Consider the following 17,930-nt stretch of genomic DNA (forward strand, 5'->3'; position numbering starts at 1 on the left):
TCAAAACATACTGGCCAACATGCAAATGCAGTTCTGGGAAAAAAAAAGAGACCACTACAAAATGATCAGTTTCCCTGTTGCTTTTTTGTGTGGGTATTTATTTTCGAGTATTTGGAATTTGGGAATTACGTTGTCAGTAGTTTATACTTTTGCTTTCTCTGAATTTTGCAATTCAACAGTATATATTGGATTAAGATGAACTTTTTTTTTCCACAGCTGTATTTGCATCTTTGCCAACATGTTATCAAAGGTGTGTGTGTGTGTGTGTGTGTGTGGGTGTGTGTGTGTTTTGATTGGGGTGGCTCGACCTGTTCGTGCACCCTGCGGCCTTGCATTGTTTACATCCGGGCCTGGACAGTTGCTGTAAAGCAATGCTAGCGGTCGCGCGTTCTCTTTAAGGCGGAGTGGAAGCCGCTGCCCAGGGACCGGCTGGGAGGAGGGGACGGCACGGCACTGAAATCTCTTCAAAACTTTTTCCAACACAGTTTGCTGGATCCTCCGCCGTTACACTCCCGTGTTGTTGTTTTTGACTTCTTGTTTCCCCTCACCTGAATGTAAATATTGCCGCTGCGTTTCGTCTACGGTGACCGACTACGAGGGAGTGGATATTACACACGGCCTGTGGGGGAATGAAAGGGAGGGAGGCATGCGAGAAGGAAAAGTTGTGGAAAGATGCACGAGCGACCGCATCCCTCCCTCCTAAGTTCAGCTAAGGTGGCTAATGTTAGCTAACTTAGCTCAGAAGTTTCAGCTTGCTAATTTAATGGGGCTTTCACCCAATTTTGATGGGAAAAAAACAAGTCCTAACAAAGTAGATCGTATCGGGTGGATGTGACTTTAACGTTAATATTAAGCGGGAATGAAAGTCGAGCGGTGTTTTTATTTTTGTTTCATGTTAGCAGAGTCAGGTTAGTGTACACTAACTTGAAGCTAACGTTAATCATATTAAGCCCAGCTAGCTTTACTTATTGGTTAACTGTCAAACTTATAGAGGAATAACACTTTCAGTCTCATAAAAAGAGCCATGGACTCCGTTATAATATTTCTTCAACCTGTTTTTATACGGACCAGCTGAACAGAATGGATGCTACCGGCCAGAAGGTGTGAAAGGATGAGCAGGTAATAGACATTTATCATCCTCATAACTGGCTGTAAAAGTCAGTGTTTGTTTGCTGAAATAGACCACACACACACACACGCACACACACACACACACAAACACACACACCACTTCATAATTTTCACAATATTGACTTATCAATCCCACATACAAGCAGTTTGATCTTTCACAGCCAGGTTGAATTTATTTTGGACTTTCCCCAAAACAATAGCCACATTTTTTCAAACCCAGTCCTCTTCATTCCTCATTTGTTTCCCTCCTTATTACAGACTTTCTTAGGCCCATTCCCACCTCCCAGAGTGATCTTGCCTCATAAAGTGTTGCTGTTCATCACCCAAAACAAGAGGTTCTGGGCCTTGGATGAAGTGGAGAGATCTGTGATGAAGGTGACAGTGACTTTTGGGCAGACCGGTGTGGTTGTGCCTTGTAAAGAGGGCTGGACTGTGAGGGACCTGATCCAACAAGCCACACAGCGATACAGGAAACTCCTGGAGCAGGTACTGTGAACGCAAAACAAAACCGCAAAACATGCATTATTCAGGAGGGTTTTTATTCACAGTGTGATCATTGTTGGTTTTGTACTTTTGATTTGCTGTCTGATGAATTCAAGGAAAATCCTTTTGCCTTTACTCGCTCACAATTTAGAGAATATAGGACTGGAGGGCAAGGGTGCACCTGTACTCTCACTTGGGTGTTGGCCATCTGTTTATTTGTACTTTGTACAATACAAATGATGACAAATTAAGTTAACTTGTTGCCCCAAATAATTTGCCTCCATTTGAAATGGGCAATAACCCAAATGTTTGTTTCACACAAATTTTTAAGTGACTGAAAAAAGGAACTACAACGAACCATTGTCTTCCCAACCAGTAAATGTATAACAAGTGCAGTACCCAAACAACTTTACCGCAAGCCTTGTGGGAACTGACACAACTGTGCCCTTAGAAAAAAAAACATTTTAAACAAGTGAAAATAAAAAAATCAGCTCTTAAGCCTCTAACATCTAGTATGTATACACACAGACTCACACACACATTCATGCATGCATACATACATAGATATGCAGTCAAGCCTGAAATTAGTCATAGCCCTGGGGTATTAATAATTTTAGGATATAATAGTTGTACTCCAAGCAATGTATGTATGATTGTATATGTATGTGTGTGTGTGTGTGTGTGTGTGTGTGTGTGTGTGTGTGTGTGTGTGTGTGTTACACTGTGGCTAACAGTTAGCCTTTGTTGCATACAAACCATTTTTGCATGATGTGAACCTCCTGTAATTTAATTCCCACTTGTTTGAAGGACAACATCATACTTCCTTTTACCTCTCTGTTATTTCTGTAAAAAAAGAACCAGGCAACTTCTGTTTTAACATCTCTCTTCCTTTTACTTATTTTGGACAACATTATTTTGGTTGTCTGTGTGAACACACAGTGAAGGCACTGCCAGGGGTCACTGTGCCTGGTTCCAAGGGCTCTGTCTTTGTCTCGTCATTTATTCCTTGGTGTGTTTGGTATGGTTTTGGGCAAAACTTGGATGAATCAATCAGAAGGTCATCTCTCTTGGCCTGCGGGAGGCAGTGGCTCCAGTGATGCAGGTGTGCTGGTGCAGTGATGTCATGATGTTGCAGTTGCCAGGAAGAAAATTGAGAGGAATAGGCAGACCTAATTCTTTGGGTATGCGAGTTGGGTTTTAAAGTAGCTCGCAATTAGGTTGCCTGATAAACAATATCATCTCCTGTTACAAAATATGAAAAACATAGCTTTTATTACTCCTTTTTTTCCCCTTTGGATAACTTTTTGGCTCCTGTATTCATGGCGTCTGATCAACTCTGACGAGGCACCAGGATTTAATTGGTTATTGGTATCATTATTGCCAATAATTCACTTTGGATTCTCATGTCTGCCTGCAGTAAATTAGCAAAAATTAGCAAAATTATCAATGTAAGATAAGGTGTCTCGTGACTGTGTGTGTTTGTGCTTTGTGGTGTTAATAACGCCACCTGCATGGAAGAACCGTTCATAGAATAGCAGTGCACCTCATCTGCAGTGACAATCCCAGTAATGTGATTTTTCGATGTTTACCACTATTATCAGGCTCAAAATAGAAGCCTCGCCATATCGACTAATGTGTTGGTGACTACTAATGTGCAATTACTGGCCACAACTTTCATTGTCAGAATTGTAGTAATGTGCAAAGATTTCCATAAACTCCTGAAAGATATGGGAGAGGGGTGAGATAACTTTTTATGAAACAGCACTTTCAGAGTATCTGAGGTTTTCCCTGAAGCAATAAAGGAATTATTGATAGCTCTGTCATTTTTATATCATAAAAGAAACCGTGCAATTTTTTTCACAGCCCAAAGTCTTGGGAAATTAGGCAAAGCCATGGAGGTCCAGTTCTCCATAATTACTGTATAAAAAATTAAAAGCGTATCTGAGATGAATTGTGATGGCGCAGGCAGGGCTCGTTTCCACTTTGGTTGTGAGTGTAAAAATGCAAATGACTCCCTCTTGTGATTTCTTTATGGCCGCTTTTGATTCCCCCGTGCTGCTCTGGGGGCAGGAACCATGTGACCCCCATCAGATGACTGAATCTTCTCAGTGACCTGTCTTATATTGGCTCCATTATTCAGGGAGCACACAGTGATTGATTGAGAGAGCTTGGTAGGTTTTTGTGTGTGTTTGCATCCATGTGAGGAAACCGAAGCGAAGACAGCTTTTGGAGATGCACTTATTTTTCCTTTTTTCCTCCCACTTCATTTTTTCACCCTCTACCTTTTTAGCCTCTTAATCTCCTTTCATCTATCCATATATCACCCCTCCCTCCTCAGCCCTCTCGAGTGTTTTGCCCCCTTCGTCCTATTTATCATCCCTGTGCTCTCACCAGTACATACCCTCTTAACCGTCCACAAAGCCGGGACCCACGCTTTGCTTTCATTTCCACTGTCCATCCTTCTCAAACACTTCCTCCTTTTACCTTTTTGTTCTCCTTTTTGAGGCAAACCTGTTCCACGTAGAAGTGATGTACAATGTATGGTTCACTAAATTCGTTTTAAATCCTTAAATCGTGACCATTAGCTGACATAAGATATATGCATTTTGAGGTTGGCAGTATCATACAGACATGTGCGAGTCCAGTAAATGGCAAAAAACGGATAAGTTGTACAGTATCCATCATGGTCAGGCGGTAAACCTACTTTCATTTCAGAACTCATTATAAAATGTTGTATCAACATCGACACATGGAGGATATTCACAGTATATGGAAAGTCGTGTAATAGAAAATTAAATAAACCAGTTCTCTCAAACAGAAAATGGATCTGATCAAGTCCACTACTAATAAATCTAGTTATTAATATTATTATTATGATTTTGGTACTTTCTTTGTGATTTTTAACGTCACATTTTAAGGCAATTTCAATCAGATTTTCTGGGTACTTTCACATTTTCAGGTTATTTTATGATTGGTGAATTAATACATTTATTTCTTTGACATTAGATTAATTGATGACAGATGGTTTTTGCCCATCCTTTGCAGAATCCATCTCGTTTTTATCCGTTCTTTTGTATATTCTGAAAATAAGTTTGATTTACTGAGGAAAGCAATCCCTCAGAGATATCTCCAAATGACTGCATTAAAAACAAACAAATTGCATTCTAAGTAGACAATGATTCATGTTTGGATCGATTTCGTATCGCTATTTTTGAAACTGGAAAAAATGATCCAGAAAACAAATATTGCAGGCGAATATTGAATACACACTTTATGATACTTTGTTTAGCACCACTTCCTAATCATCCTGCAAGGGATTTTAGTGTTGTCTCTCAGTGACATAGATATTTATATAATCATCTAGTCCTGTGTGACTTTAGCAAACAATAGTTGTATCATGTTGAGCCATGTTGCAGTGAGTGATTTCATTTTGTACTTAATGTTCTGTTCACGATATTCAGCGAGACACAATGAGTCCTCCAGGTGGGTTTCCCCCGTAGCTCTCTGTAACATCGCGCCTCCCCGCTCGATCGATTAGGTCTCCGACTGTTAAAACTCTCCTGCTCCTGTTGGTGTGAATTAAATGCCTTGTTAAGCAGATGCAACGCGGCCTTGTTTCACACCTCTCGTCTTCTTTATCTTCCCTTGCCACTGTTTGCTAGCTCTCTCTCTCTGCCCACCCTCCTACACATTTGTCAGCATTTAAACATTTACAGTCCTCAAACATCCTCATTTTAGAATTTCTATCCCTGTCCTCTGTTCATTTTTTCTATTTCTGTACTTGTGTCCTCTTTCTCTTGAAGGGAATATTTTGTTTGTTCGGGTGTTGCTATTTTGTTTCCTTTTGTTGTCGGTCCTCTTCCACCTGTCACTCGTCCACGTCAGACGGGCGTCTCTGTTTTTGCATCTGTTTATCTCTGTCTGCCCCTCTCTCCTCACTCTCCCACCATCACATAGTCATAGTCATTTTCCCGCAACACTAATCTGTTGTAGCTGTGTAATTATGGTTGTTAATGTGTTCTGGGATTAGAAAGCTAGTTTTGTGCTTGCCTGTGTATGCGTTTGCGCACGTGTGTGTGTGTGTGGTTGTGTGTAAGTACGGTCCAGTCTCTAATCTCTCCCAGTGCTTACTAAATCATGTTTTTAGACTGTGACAGAGAGACAGCTAGCTAATGCTCTCTATCTGCGTCTCTCTATCCCCCTCTCTCCCCAGCCACTCTATCTGCTCCACAACTGAAAGGACTTTTTTTTTCTTTTACTGCCTTGAATATGTTTCTTCCTGCGTCCACGCAGCAGGGTCTGAGAGCACCCAACGATTGAAAAAAGCCTTAAGCAGCCTTAACTATTAAGTCTCAAAATCCAGCTATTCAGGTATTTTATAAAGCCATGTTTCTCAGGATGCTAGAAAGTGACAATATTCCACTCTCTTTCACTCTCTCTTTGCACTCTCTTTCAGTGACACATAACAGCCCAATTCCTCACGTACCCGAAACCGCTTTCATTTGACCACCGTCTTTTTGAACGTCAGCTCATTGATTGACATCGCAGCTATAAATGGACCTCTTGAACATTTAAAGGATTTCGTTGGACATCAGGGATGCACAGCTGATTGACATTTTAACAGAAACATTGTCAACTGCAAGATTCAAAAAACAAGAATATACTATATTTGGTAAAAGTGACAGAATACCATTTTAAGTGAAAATACTGTTAAATCACAGACATGTCCTAGTTGCATGTCTTATTCTTGTCTGCGGTGCAAGGAAACGCATCTCTTTGATTAAGTTGCTCTCTCAAATCACTCCGTAATCATTTTATATTGTCTGCCCGTGAAAATGAGACTGATGAGAAAATGATTCTCTCACATTTCAGTTCAACTGTTCCATCAATCAAAATAATCACATTTAAATACAGATATGTGCCAAATGGAGCCCCCTTTTGAAATATCATTTGACTTTTAAGACATATTTGAAAAAGGAATGAATCAAGTGAGATGTGTCAACAGACTTGAACTTGAAAATAAAATATATACACTGTTTGAAGCTTCTCAGACAAAATTGTACATTTCTGGAAGTCAAAGAATAAATCAACAAAATCAATCAAAACAACCAAAAATCAAATGAACATAAAGAAAAGAAAGAAAAAGCTTTAAATCTCTGTAATCTGGATGCATGTCTTGCACACGATCCCTGCTGTTTTCTTTTCACAATTTACATTTTGTGGCTGCGAACCGTCTCGATTTCGTGACAGAACCGTGCAAAAGGGCTCTCGGTAGGAAAACTTTGGCCAATGTCCTCCCAACAACTCACTACGGAAAACTGGAGTACAAATCATAAAACTAAGCAGACACTGAGTTGCAGCTGAACGAGAATCAAGAAATATTAAAAGTAAGTCGAGAAGGAGGCAGTGAGGAGGAAATGACTAAACCGTCTGGTAGAAAAAGAAAGGAAAGAGGAGATAGCTTAGATAGCTGCATCAAGAGGAGAGAGGGAGGGAAGGAGGGAGGAAGGAAAGCGTTTTTTTTATCTTTGGGAGTTGTCAGGATGTTATCAGCTTGTTGACTGTCCATTTAATTACTTTTATCCAAATAGAACCGACTGATATGTGGTCCAATGTAATCTCAGCTTCAGTCACTTCAAAGAAGCATGTTGTTTTCTGTATCAAACTGTTTTCTCACCTCTTCAAATGCAAAACCATTTTCAGCCACGGGTTACTGACAACCCTTATAAGCTCTTCAATGCCTTGATTTTGACACATTTTTTGACCGCTAAGAAGTCACCGATTTGTGTTTGAAATAAAATTGAACAGCTCTCAATCATCAGAAAAGGCTTTGTGTCCCCTAACTTATCCTCATATTAATTACTTTTTGTTCAGATGAGTCAAGCTCCTCTGTGTGAGTCTCTTAAAGTCAATGCCTAACAGTTGGCGAAATGTAGATGAGCCCAATTAACTTTGAAAACTATATTGCTACAGAAACTGCCTCTGCACACGTCTGCATATATATTGTCTTCCTTTTACACTTAATTAAGATTTGAATAATTAAAACAATCTGTTTGCAGATTTGCTCTGAAATCACTCTCTAACATCTTCACACATATTGAATTTTTACTGTGCGATGCCAGTAGTGACCGACGCGATTATAGCAATACTTCTCGCGAATGTGCCGACATGTATGATTGGGCTCTGCCCACGTGGGCGTTGCCACATGTACCAGGGGAGAGGATGATACATGGCTGCACAAGCTGATAACAGTCCAAAACATCGCCGCTCCGACGTTGGCGCCCGGTCAGTCATTTCGGAGAATCATGGGAGGGAAGAAACATGTCAGGAATGTGCTGACTTCTATTTCACTCGTATTTGTTCTGTTCCTAGTGTCAGGCCAAGGACTTGACCAAATCAGAACTATTGCTGTGCAAACAGATCTTATGAATCGCTTTTCATACATTTTCATACAACAAAAGAAAAAAAAAAAAAAGATCTCAGTAAGTCCCAGCCAGACGGAGTTTGGCTGGGACGTGGAATGCTGCAATGTTAACTTGTGATAACGGTCGCCATGACACTTTCGCCAGCAGTTTTTTCTTGCTGTGCTTCTCACAGAAGGCCAGCTTCGTTCCAGCTGGGTCACAAAATGCGTCAAGAGGCACTTCAAATGCAAATGTATTATTTTTATTTATTTTTTTGTACTGCTAGAATTTCTCAAGGCAGTGTACAGTAGATGTGATACATAGGGGTTTTCCCACACATATAATACACCTGGGCAAGGTGCCCAGATATAAGAATATCTGCCAAAGTATATTTGGCAACCCCCAGCCGGGCATTTTATTTCTTTTTTTTTTATCCATTTGAGAGCTTGATGCCATCCGGGGAAGCATTTAGTAGTGGACAATTTCCCTTTTGCTCTACCCCTCCACCACCTATTTCTGTTTCCGTTGCAATTATGTCGTGTATGTCTGTGTCTCCTGCTCGCTACTGAGAAGCATTGGCACAAAACACAATGTTAGAGATCTTTGATGTATAAATAGTTCCCGGTTCATTATGAAACCGCGGCATCCGGTTGTATTCGGTGGCCCCTTTCACTTTCCCTAGCCGGCTCCCACTGAGAGACATTCACTGATGTTAGGAGTTGTGGACATATTAGATATTTTTATGCGGACAAGGCACATTGATTTGCACAGCCCCTCGCTGTCATGCTGTCGCTGTCTCTCTCTCTCCCTCTCTCTCTATCACTGACTTTTGAACGTTCAATAAGTTTCTCGTCAAGCAAACCCCTGTCTGCCTTGGACAAGTTATTTCAAAGGGAGGCCTGCTCCTGATTTTTTTTTTTTTTTCTTCTTCTCGGGTGTAACAACAACATACCAAAGCTTTGCGTCAACTCAGTATAGAAGGGATTACTGTTAAGAGATAGAGAAGGGGATGTGGGGGTGGTGTGTGTGTGTGTGTGTGTGTGTGTGTGTGTGTGTGTGTGTGTGTGTGTGTGTGTGTGTGTGCGTGCGCCCAGGGGGCGGGGTACACACACCTGACACAACAATCTGCAATCTTTTGTCAAGTCTAATGATACTTTCTCAACTGTGTCCTCCAGAGTTAAATACCCGCAACGACCCTCAAAGAGCTGCGATATCATCACGGATTATTATCATCACTTTTTAGTTTTTAATCCCTGCGATTTTCAAATCAGAGTCTAGTATTTAGAGCTTGTATCTGGAATTTCAATCTCTGGAGTCCTGGATGTTGAGCGGTTTTGACGTTCGCAAAAATAGTGCAGCAAAATCCAGGTGCTCGCTAATTTCTGATAAGATGACTGTACTCACCACTCTTATCTTTGAACGTCAGACAACAGCGAGTTACGAAACAAGCAAAACTGGCGGATCTTGTGATTCCTCTAAAATAACAAACAGATTTAAAACTTAAAGTTGATTCTTTCTCAGTGTTGGTCAGATACCAGGGTATAGAGGGGTGTCTGGATTCTCTGGTGGCTTCAGGGTGAGTTGTTGTGTTGACTCTCCAGGGGATTTAAACCATCACTTCTACCTGAAGGACCAAGTGATATTTCAACAAACACATCTTTTGTTATTTTTTTCATGGGCCATTTTATTAAAGGTTTGTTTGTCAATTCTTAAATGTGATACATTTTCTCTTTTTTGTTGAAATTATTTTTTTTCTTTTGTGATTAAAAATGGATAAAGAAGACTTACCAAAACTCAAAGTATTTGAATTTTTTTCTTTTTTTTTTGTGTAAGAAAGACAATGACTGGCATTGGACAGGAAGGGTATGTCTGTAGCACAAAATAATATTAGTTTTATAACTATTCTTTGAATAGCCCTGAAGTCCCTTCCGCTAAAATCCAATACTTCAAGTTGGGTTGAATGATGCATGTTGTTATTGTCGACTCTGCAGGACTTGTATAGAAGTAACAAATATGCCAACGACAGTCGTCCACTTAGATGTTTCCCTTGTTACTTTTGTGCTATTCTAGAATGCAAAGAGTAGTGAGTTGTGCAAGGAGGAGTAATGACTCTCCTAGGATACTCACTGTGTGCGTCTTTAACGTCTTAAAAAATATGAAATATAATCAGATATGTAGGAGTGCCTGTTGTACCACAGTGTCTCTAGTCCAGTATTGTTCTCCATTTTTATATAGTATATATACAGTTTTTATTTTTGATCCTTTTGTTGACTTTCATTACAGCAGATGTGTTACACACAGTTTTATGTCTCTCTTCTGCTTGAACAAGTTTTTTTTTCCGGATGACAGAATGAGGACTTTGCATTGAAGGATTTATCGACAGAATCTGAATCTCAACGGAACCAATTTTAAAAGCCCAAGTGCTTCGGAAAACATGACACTTAATACAAACATTCACGTCTTTTCCTAGATTTACGATGCCCCAAATCCTGATTGATGATGTTAAAGGAAGATAAGCCCTGCAAAGATGCATTCTTAAGTCTTTCACGTCTAGTCCTGGTGCCGGTTGAGCCAATTCCTACACACTTCGGTTCAAATGGCCCATGAGTCAAGATTTTATGTCATCTGGAGCGTGTGGAAAATAGCCATTGAATTCTCTTGTTTTGCAACATATTGGAAATTATAGGTGTGTTTTCAAGGGCAAAGTAAAAACTGAAATCTGAATGCATTTTCCTTTAAATCAACAATATCGCACTCACTTCAAATGATTTAACTCACAAGCCGTTTCATGTCCGAGGAATGTTTATTTTTTAGTGAACAAAGACCAGGTTCCAAGTCCACATATCAGGCAAGGTATGAATGTGTAACTCTACAATTAAGAGTAATAAAGTGGTGTTTTGGCTACACTTTGTTGGACCCTACTGATGCAGGGGTTTTGAGCCAATAATGATAATTGAGAGCAAAAATGATCAATATTGATAAAAAGGTTGAGAACTGTTGCACTTCAGATAAATAATTAGTTTGCTGAATATATAGAAGTATCAGTTGTGGCCAGTGTACAATCTATCCCATTTTTTTTTATTGATTGTGATAGGTTCTAACCTCATTAACATTTATGTAGCATTAAAATGGTGCCAGACTCCCGCTGATTTCAACAAGCAGCTACTCGACAACCTAGCCCTAGAGAGCTCTTGCATTCTGGAGACCCAACAGCATGGCAAAAAAAAAAAAAAAAAAAAATGACATCAGTATTACAGAGTTTATTTCTGATATTCTTATGCTGACATCAAATATTCACCACCACCGAATAGAAACAACATCTATGGGTCCCGCTGAAAAATGTACAACAAATGAACTCATTACATAATTCATGGCAGAAATAGTGATATAAGTTTTTTGGTTGGGCATTTTAGACTACAAGCAAAGTCAAATAAGATAATGTAAATAAAAATACTTAAAACAATTAAAACAAGAATAAGGGAGAGGTCAATGGGAAAGCAAGTTAGGGGGTTGATCGGACAAGGGCACATGGACCACAGTCGGGGTGGAGAGGACTGACAAAGAGATATGATGGTGAATATGAAGGAAAGATGGGGACAGAGAGGGAAAGCAGCCAGAAGCAGGAAAGCGGGGTGACGCTAAAGTAGCTGTCGATACAAAATGAGTCCAGGGAACCTGAATGACAACCAGGAGAGGCCCCAAAAAAAGACAGGAACAACCAAAATACAAAAGTCTGAAAATCATAACAGTTGGAGGATTGAAACATAATCCATGAAAGGCTGATATTGACTGATCGAACCAGCCAGTGAACATTTCTTCATTACTGCCTACCTGCCTTACTAACCTCCTTTTAGATTTGAATCACTGTTGTTGACCCCCTTTTTGCTATCTATTAGTTTGTATCCAGTAAAGTGTGTGGGTGTGGGGGGGATGGGTGTGTGTGCATGTCTTCATTGTAAGAGCTTGTACTGACATTGAGCACTCCCTTCTCCTGATGGGAGTCTTTGAAAAGCACTGACAAGCACCTGACCCTGAAAGAATGATTTAATGGACCACCGCCCTGTAATATTTTGAGTTGTACTTTTATTTGGGGGGGGTATTTGTGGTTGTTTTGTGTGTGTGTGTGTGTGTGTGTGTGTGTGTGTGTGTGTGTGTGTGTTGGCCTATTGTCTGGCTGTGCTGTTCAACAACCAGCTCTATGTAGTCAGCTGTCCAGTGTAGTGTCGATGTTATTAATCACAGACCCAACACGGTGGAGAAAGTCAGTGTGGAGAGAGAGAAAGAGAGAGAGAGAGAAGGCAAGGAGGGGGTTTAGGCAGGCTTCAGTTGTAATCTGTGTGTTGTACCTCGGGTGAGATGTGAGGAGAGGAGAAACAATGAGGAGGCCATAGATGGGAGATAACACAGGGAGGTGTGCAAATAAAGAGCTGCAGGAGGGAGCTGATAATGATTGGATGAAGTCCTCATACTTGTGTGAAGTGAATTGAAAAAAAAAAAATGTATCAGAGCTGTAACAATACTTGACCAACAATATATTGATACATCCTGTCTATGATTAAGGCAAATGCATCTGCGGGCTTGTATTTTGAAATAACAGTATCAAACAATAAATCAAATTTACAACATTATTCTTTAATGGTTTCCTCTTAAACTCGCAAACATTTTATAGGAGAACCCACAAACATGAATACATTTCTCACATTCCTGTTAAAGTTGCCCTGGTAACAGAGGCCCAGTGGTCATTTATCATCCCATATATTTATCGGGGCCCTGGATTTGTAGTCGCCGTTGCAATCATATGGAAGCAGTCGTCAATTACTGTATTGTTGTCCAGTCTTGTGTCTCATTGGGATAAAAGCTGTGATTTACATCCCTAATACGAATGGGGGAGTTGTGTGTTTTAAAAAAAACATACTGACTCATAGTCTGCTGTTAAGAATATAAAAAGTGCTGACTCAGTTTTAATTAAATGGTCTTCAAACCCCCCCCCCCCCCCCCCAGAATTGCTGTTTGGGAGATAAAAAAACTGAGCTGCTGTCTGGCGTTGATTTAGATTCCAAAAAGTAGCATTCACATTTACTGATATTTAATCATATATTGTCCAGCTCCAGTTGTTTATAGTAAGGAATCCGATGATAGCCGTTCAACAGGGCGATGAGAGATGTCAGTTCAAGGTGCAAACACACACACACACACACACACACACACACACAGGTTCCATAAAAGAAGAATGGGTGTTGTCCTCATGGTGTCAGACAGGTGGATAGTGACCTTTTCAAAGGGTTCAGGGCGTCATCATATCGACATGACAACATTATGTAGTAGATTTATCCCCAGTAAATGTTCTCTGAGGTATGGACTGATTCAGTTTGTTGGTCAAATGTCAAGATCAGTGTGGCTGCGCAGGACACATTTTCAGAGTAGTGAAGGTGATCTCTGCGGCCTGGCCTGAGAATAAATTCTTCAAATTGTCTGCGACAGCCACGGTACTTTGAATATGGTCATTAGAGGTTTTGGTCTGAGGTAAAGGTCTATTCACTAATTCATTCACTGACTGAGACAAAATTAAACACAAATGTCTAGACAATGGAAAAACAGGTCGTGACCTTTCAATTCAAAACAAAAGGTCACTGATCAACTTCACAGTGATACAGTATTTCAAAACGTCTTTTTCTCAACGTAATTTTTTCTGTTAAAAGCACAAGGAATTGTGTTATTCAAAAAAAGACTAAAATCCTTTTTTTTTTTGGGCATCTGCTGCACACAGTAAATAATGCAATTCTTGACAAATATGAATGTAAACCGCTACTAATGTTTGGCACATAGAGGTAATTTTAGTTTGTGTTTTAGGAAGGAGACTTCGTGGTCCGGACACACCATGTTGAATACTGTGATGGGGGGATTCTGGACCCTGATGACATACTGAGCGATCTGGTAGAGGACAAGGACAAGGTAAGAACTTGTTTGGATTCAGACCGGCATCGATTAATGTAAAATTGAAGAGCCTCCTTTGCTTTTATCGTCCTTTTTTTTGGGAATTGAAACAAATGCTGAGCATCGATCATGTCAAGCAACCGCTGATAATACACACAGATAAAACCATCTATCTTGTTAATTAACTTGTTGATTATGCAAGAAAGGCAATTAAGAAATGCGGGTTGGATTTTTATTGTCTTTCTAATGGCCCATTTGCTCAATGACCCAACGGTAAACAGAGAACACTAACATCCAGAGAAACGAACTGCGGAGGAGGAGAACAAATTCTTCTTTAGCCACGGAATCACTATATGTCTGTAAACTGTCCTTATCCCCTGAATCCCACGGATACCTCTGGCGCGTGTGCTCGTAAAACATCCTTACTGCTACCTGTTCCTTGCTCTTTATCCACGTGGAAGAAGTAAGCTGCGGTGCATTGCATGCCATTTTACTAGAAGAGAATTTTGCGTTGCCAGCAAAATTCAGACAGAATAGGATTTAACTTGCCCCGTAGCTTTTAGCAGCAGTCATTAGCAATTCATTCTCCGAGGCTTTGTAGAGTCAGTTTATGTATTCCTAATTTTTCTTATCTCCCCAGTAGGAACATGACATTTTTCCTTCCACCCTCACTATCTTTTTCTTATTCTGAATTGACTTCAGCATCATTAGAATGTGCTAAATGGCCTGTGATTGGTGGCTTTTTGACCCTTTGCTCGGGACCTCACACAGTCCTCCAGCCCTCACTTAGCGGATCGGCACATTAAAAAAGTATCAGTGTTTTCTAATGAGCCTGCGTCTTATTGGGGATTGAATTTTTCATTTAGGTCATTGCTTGAAATAGTTGAAAAAGCCACAGGCTACAAATATAATGTTCATACAGTATATTTCTCTGTCCCTGGCTCGTTCTGTATGCCTTGAAGGATGTATAAATACTGCAGGATTTCTTAGAGGTTCCCACCAACTAATTAAGAAGAAAGTTGCTTCAGATAGCGTTTTTTTTTTTTCTCTGCACTGCGAGTACCTTTGGGAAGAGCGAGCGTTCTCTCTTTCCCTGTCTGACCACAACTGAAGTGTTAATCCCCCCCATAATAATTTTCATCATTTAAGTATTTAAAATGGTAGCAATCTTTCACTTTAGATATTTCGGGAGCTCCGGTCTCCCCTTCGACGGTGTCTGCACAGATCCGTCCGAAGATGTGATGAATTAGAACCATCTGTACAGTGAAGAAACAATATTCCCAGGTGACATTTTCCGTGGCATTGGATCAGCAAGATTTTCCTCTCCTCCAGATGGGTTTTCTAGAAGCTTTCATGCCTCAAAGTGATGGTGTGTAGAGACACGCCAACCGTATGAGTCAGTGAAAGCAGCAATAACAGTCAGGAGACCAGCGGCCGACCCATGGGATTACTATTATGAGACTGTTGCCATGGCTCCGCAGAGAATCAGAGAGCAACATACGTTGTTCCTGATTTAGACTATTGTTACTTGGATTGTACCACCGCAGCACTATTCTTCCCTTTTTCGTATGTGCGTGGAGGTGTTACATTCTGTAGTACCCTCGGTGGTCATTCGGTGTTGTATGAATGATGCACTTGATCAGCCTCTGATTCTCCAAAGATTAAAAGCCTTGTATGTGACCTCATATTGTACTGGTCAAACTCGCGGAAAGGATAAGCTGTTCAATTTGAATGGATGTCAAATCACTAGATGCTCATCAAGCTTTTTGAATAATTTGAAGTGGAAACAAGTTTAGCAGGTCTACCGAGGCTTGTGACAGACATACTCTCTGTATGTTGAGGCAACTGCTCAGTGTTTATTTCCCGTTTATCCCCTGAAACTCCCTCTTTAAACAGCCATTCTGAAAGGTTTGCAGTTCTTTTGAATATACAAATACCAACCGCTCTGGCAGTTAATCCTATGTTCAAGCACATATGTACTATTTTTTAGACATTTCAACACAAAGATTAAGAAAAGTATCACAAAATAATACTTGCGCATGCACATGTGCGCGCGCGCACACACACACACACACACACAGAAATAAACTGAACAGAATGGCGGACAGTAACACACACTTCTGAGCACCAGAGATGAAATGAAAGTGTGAAATATTCATTGGATTCTGAAGTGAGGCTCATAGTATTACTGAGCTGAGATGAATAAATGGCTCCTAATCCCCGATGAGTGTTTTACTGTAGGCAGACCCTCAGAGCCAGGCTCAGGCAGGGCTCAGAGTCGAACTGCTCGGCTGTCTGTGTGAGGCTGACTTGCCTTTCAGGCAACAGGTCGATGTAGAGTTGACAGCATAGGTATGCTAATTTTGCCAGCAGCTAGTCACCCCCATGCAGGTTTTTAGGAATGAATCTAAAAACGGTATGTTCAAAAAATGTCCAGCCATGGAGAAAGTCAACAGAGGAAAAAATTAGCAATTCAAAGAGAAACGGACTACATAATATGCATTCATCCTTAAAACCTCAAAGAGGAAGTTGTCGCCTTAACATGGCTTCTACACGGGCACTCTTTGGGATCAGGCTCTGACACGACAATGGCAGGTGCCCTCAGAGAGCACAGGCCACTACGACAGTGCGCTCAGAATTTCCAGAGGAAGTTATATGAATTTCCAGATCATCCACGACACAGGATTGGCTCTTCCGTGACCATTCTTTCACTCCTACATCAAGGTTCATGGAAATAGGCCTGTTAGTTTGTGTAACCCTATTGTAATTCGCACAGACTGGCAAACTAGACATGCTCTCAACAACAGATGTCTGCCAGGGCCAATTAGACACATCCACAACTTAGAAACATCCCCTTTTCATAAAACCTCTTCCCTGATAATGAAAAAGTGGGGGAAAAAAAGCACCATATCTAACAAAAAATTGAAAATAAAAAATAATTTCATTATCGTCAGTGCCTAATGGTGTAGCAATCCACAAGGTCTCCTGAAATACATTGTGACAATGCCTGATAAAAAACAAAGAACATTAATGAGCTAAAAAAAAACCTCACTTGCACACAGGTGTTGATCGCTGTTCTGACACTGCCACTTTGGGAAACCAGTCAGCCTGATCCATCCCCTGTTTTAATGAAACACTTCAGTGAACCACTGCTATTGGCAAGACCCTGAATTAATTAGAGCCACGAAATGCTCTTATCTGAAAAAAAAAAAAAAAAAAAAAATGTTAAGGGCTACAGGTTGCTAGCAAAGGCCAAAAGACGTACAGCAACCGCATACTTCAGGTCAGCTTGAGCTCTAAATTATGTTTTGTTCTTCCTTAGAATACATTAAACAACCTAATCCACGTTGGTGACACAGCCTCAGCTATGTTCAATGATGGGGTTCCGAACCCACCAGTGCAGCTTTCTGGACCATCCGACATCGGCTGGTTTTGATAACTTTGATCGTGTTGCTTATCTTCAACCAGTGGGAAGCAGAACAGGAAGGGGAGCCGATGAATTTGCATGGCTCTATCGAAGCAGGTTTGCCAGGCTAGTAAAACCTGGTGAAACAGTCAGTATATTCTAAAAGGAAGACTAGCAAGTTGTCTAACCATTAGGTGAATCGTAATGGTGAGACCATCACTTACAGTATGAGGCCTATATACACTGCTCAAAAAAATAAAGGGAACACTTAAAAAACACATCCTAGATCTAAATGAATGAAATATTCTTATGAAATACTTTGCTCTTTACACAGTTGAATGTGCTGACGACAAAATCACACAAAAATGATCAATGGAAATCAATTGTATCAACCCATGGAGGTCTGATTAGGAATCACACTCAAAATTAAAGTGTAAAAATAAACTCCAGGCTGATCCAACTTTGATGTAATGTCCTTAAAACAAGTCAAAATGAATCTGTGTTGCTTCCTGAGTGGACACTATGATTTCACAGAAGTGTGATTGACTTGGAGTTACATTGTGTTGTTCAAG

At 40.4% G+C, this 17,930-nt stretch overlaps 1 protein-coding gene across 1 annotated transcript in view; it reads left to right on the forward strand.

Annotated features, from left to right (window-relative positions):
• The first annotated feature begins 1,396 nt into the window (after nucleotides 1–1,396).
• Nucleotides 1,397–17,930, forward strand: part of pard3bb (par-3 family cell polarity regulator beta b) — a 224,842-nt gene continuing 208,308 nt past the window's right edge. Inside the window, exons 1-2 of the mRNA XM_086145295.1 lie at nucleotides 1,397–1,617; nucleotides 13,869–13,970. Of these exons, the coding sequence (XP_086001421.1) occupies nucleotides 1,501–1,617; nucleotides 13,869–13,970 (219 nt within the window). The 5' untranslated portion in view covers nucleotides 1,397–1,500. The remainder of the gene's footprint in view (nucleotides 1,618–13,868; nucleotides 13,971–17,930) is intronic.

Source organism: Fistularia commersonii, chromosome 4 (assembly GCF_037954325.1).
Source record: "Fistularia commersonii isolate RoL2024-O1a breed Wild chromosome 4, RoL_Fcom_v1.0, whole genome shotgun sequence".
Classification (NCBI taxonomy): domain Eukaryota; kingdom Metazoa; phylum Chordata; class Actinopteri; order Syngnathiformes; family Fistulariidae; genus Fistularia; species Fistularia commersonii.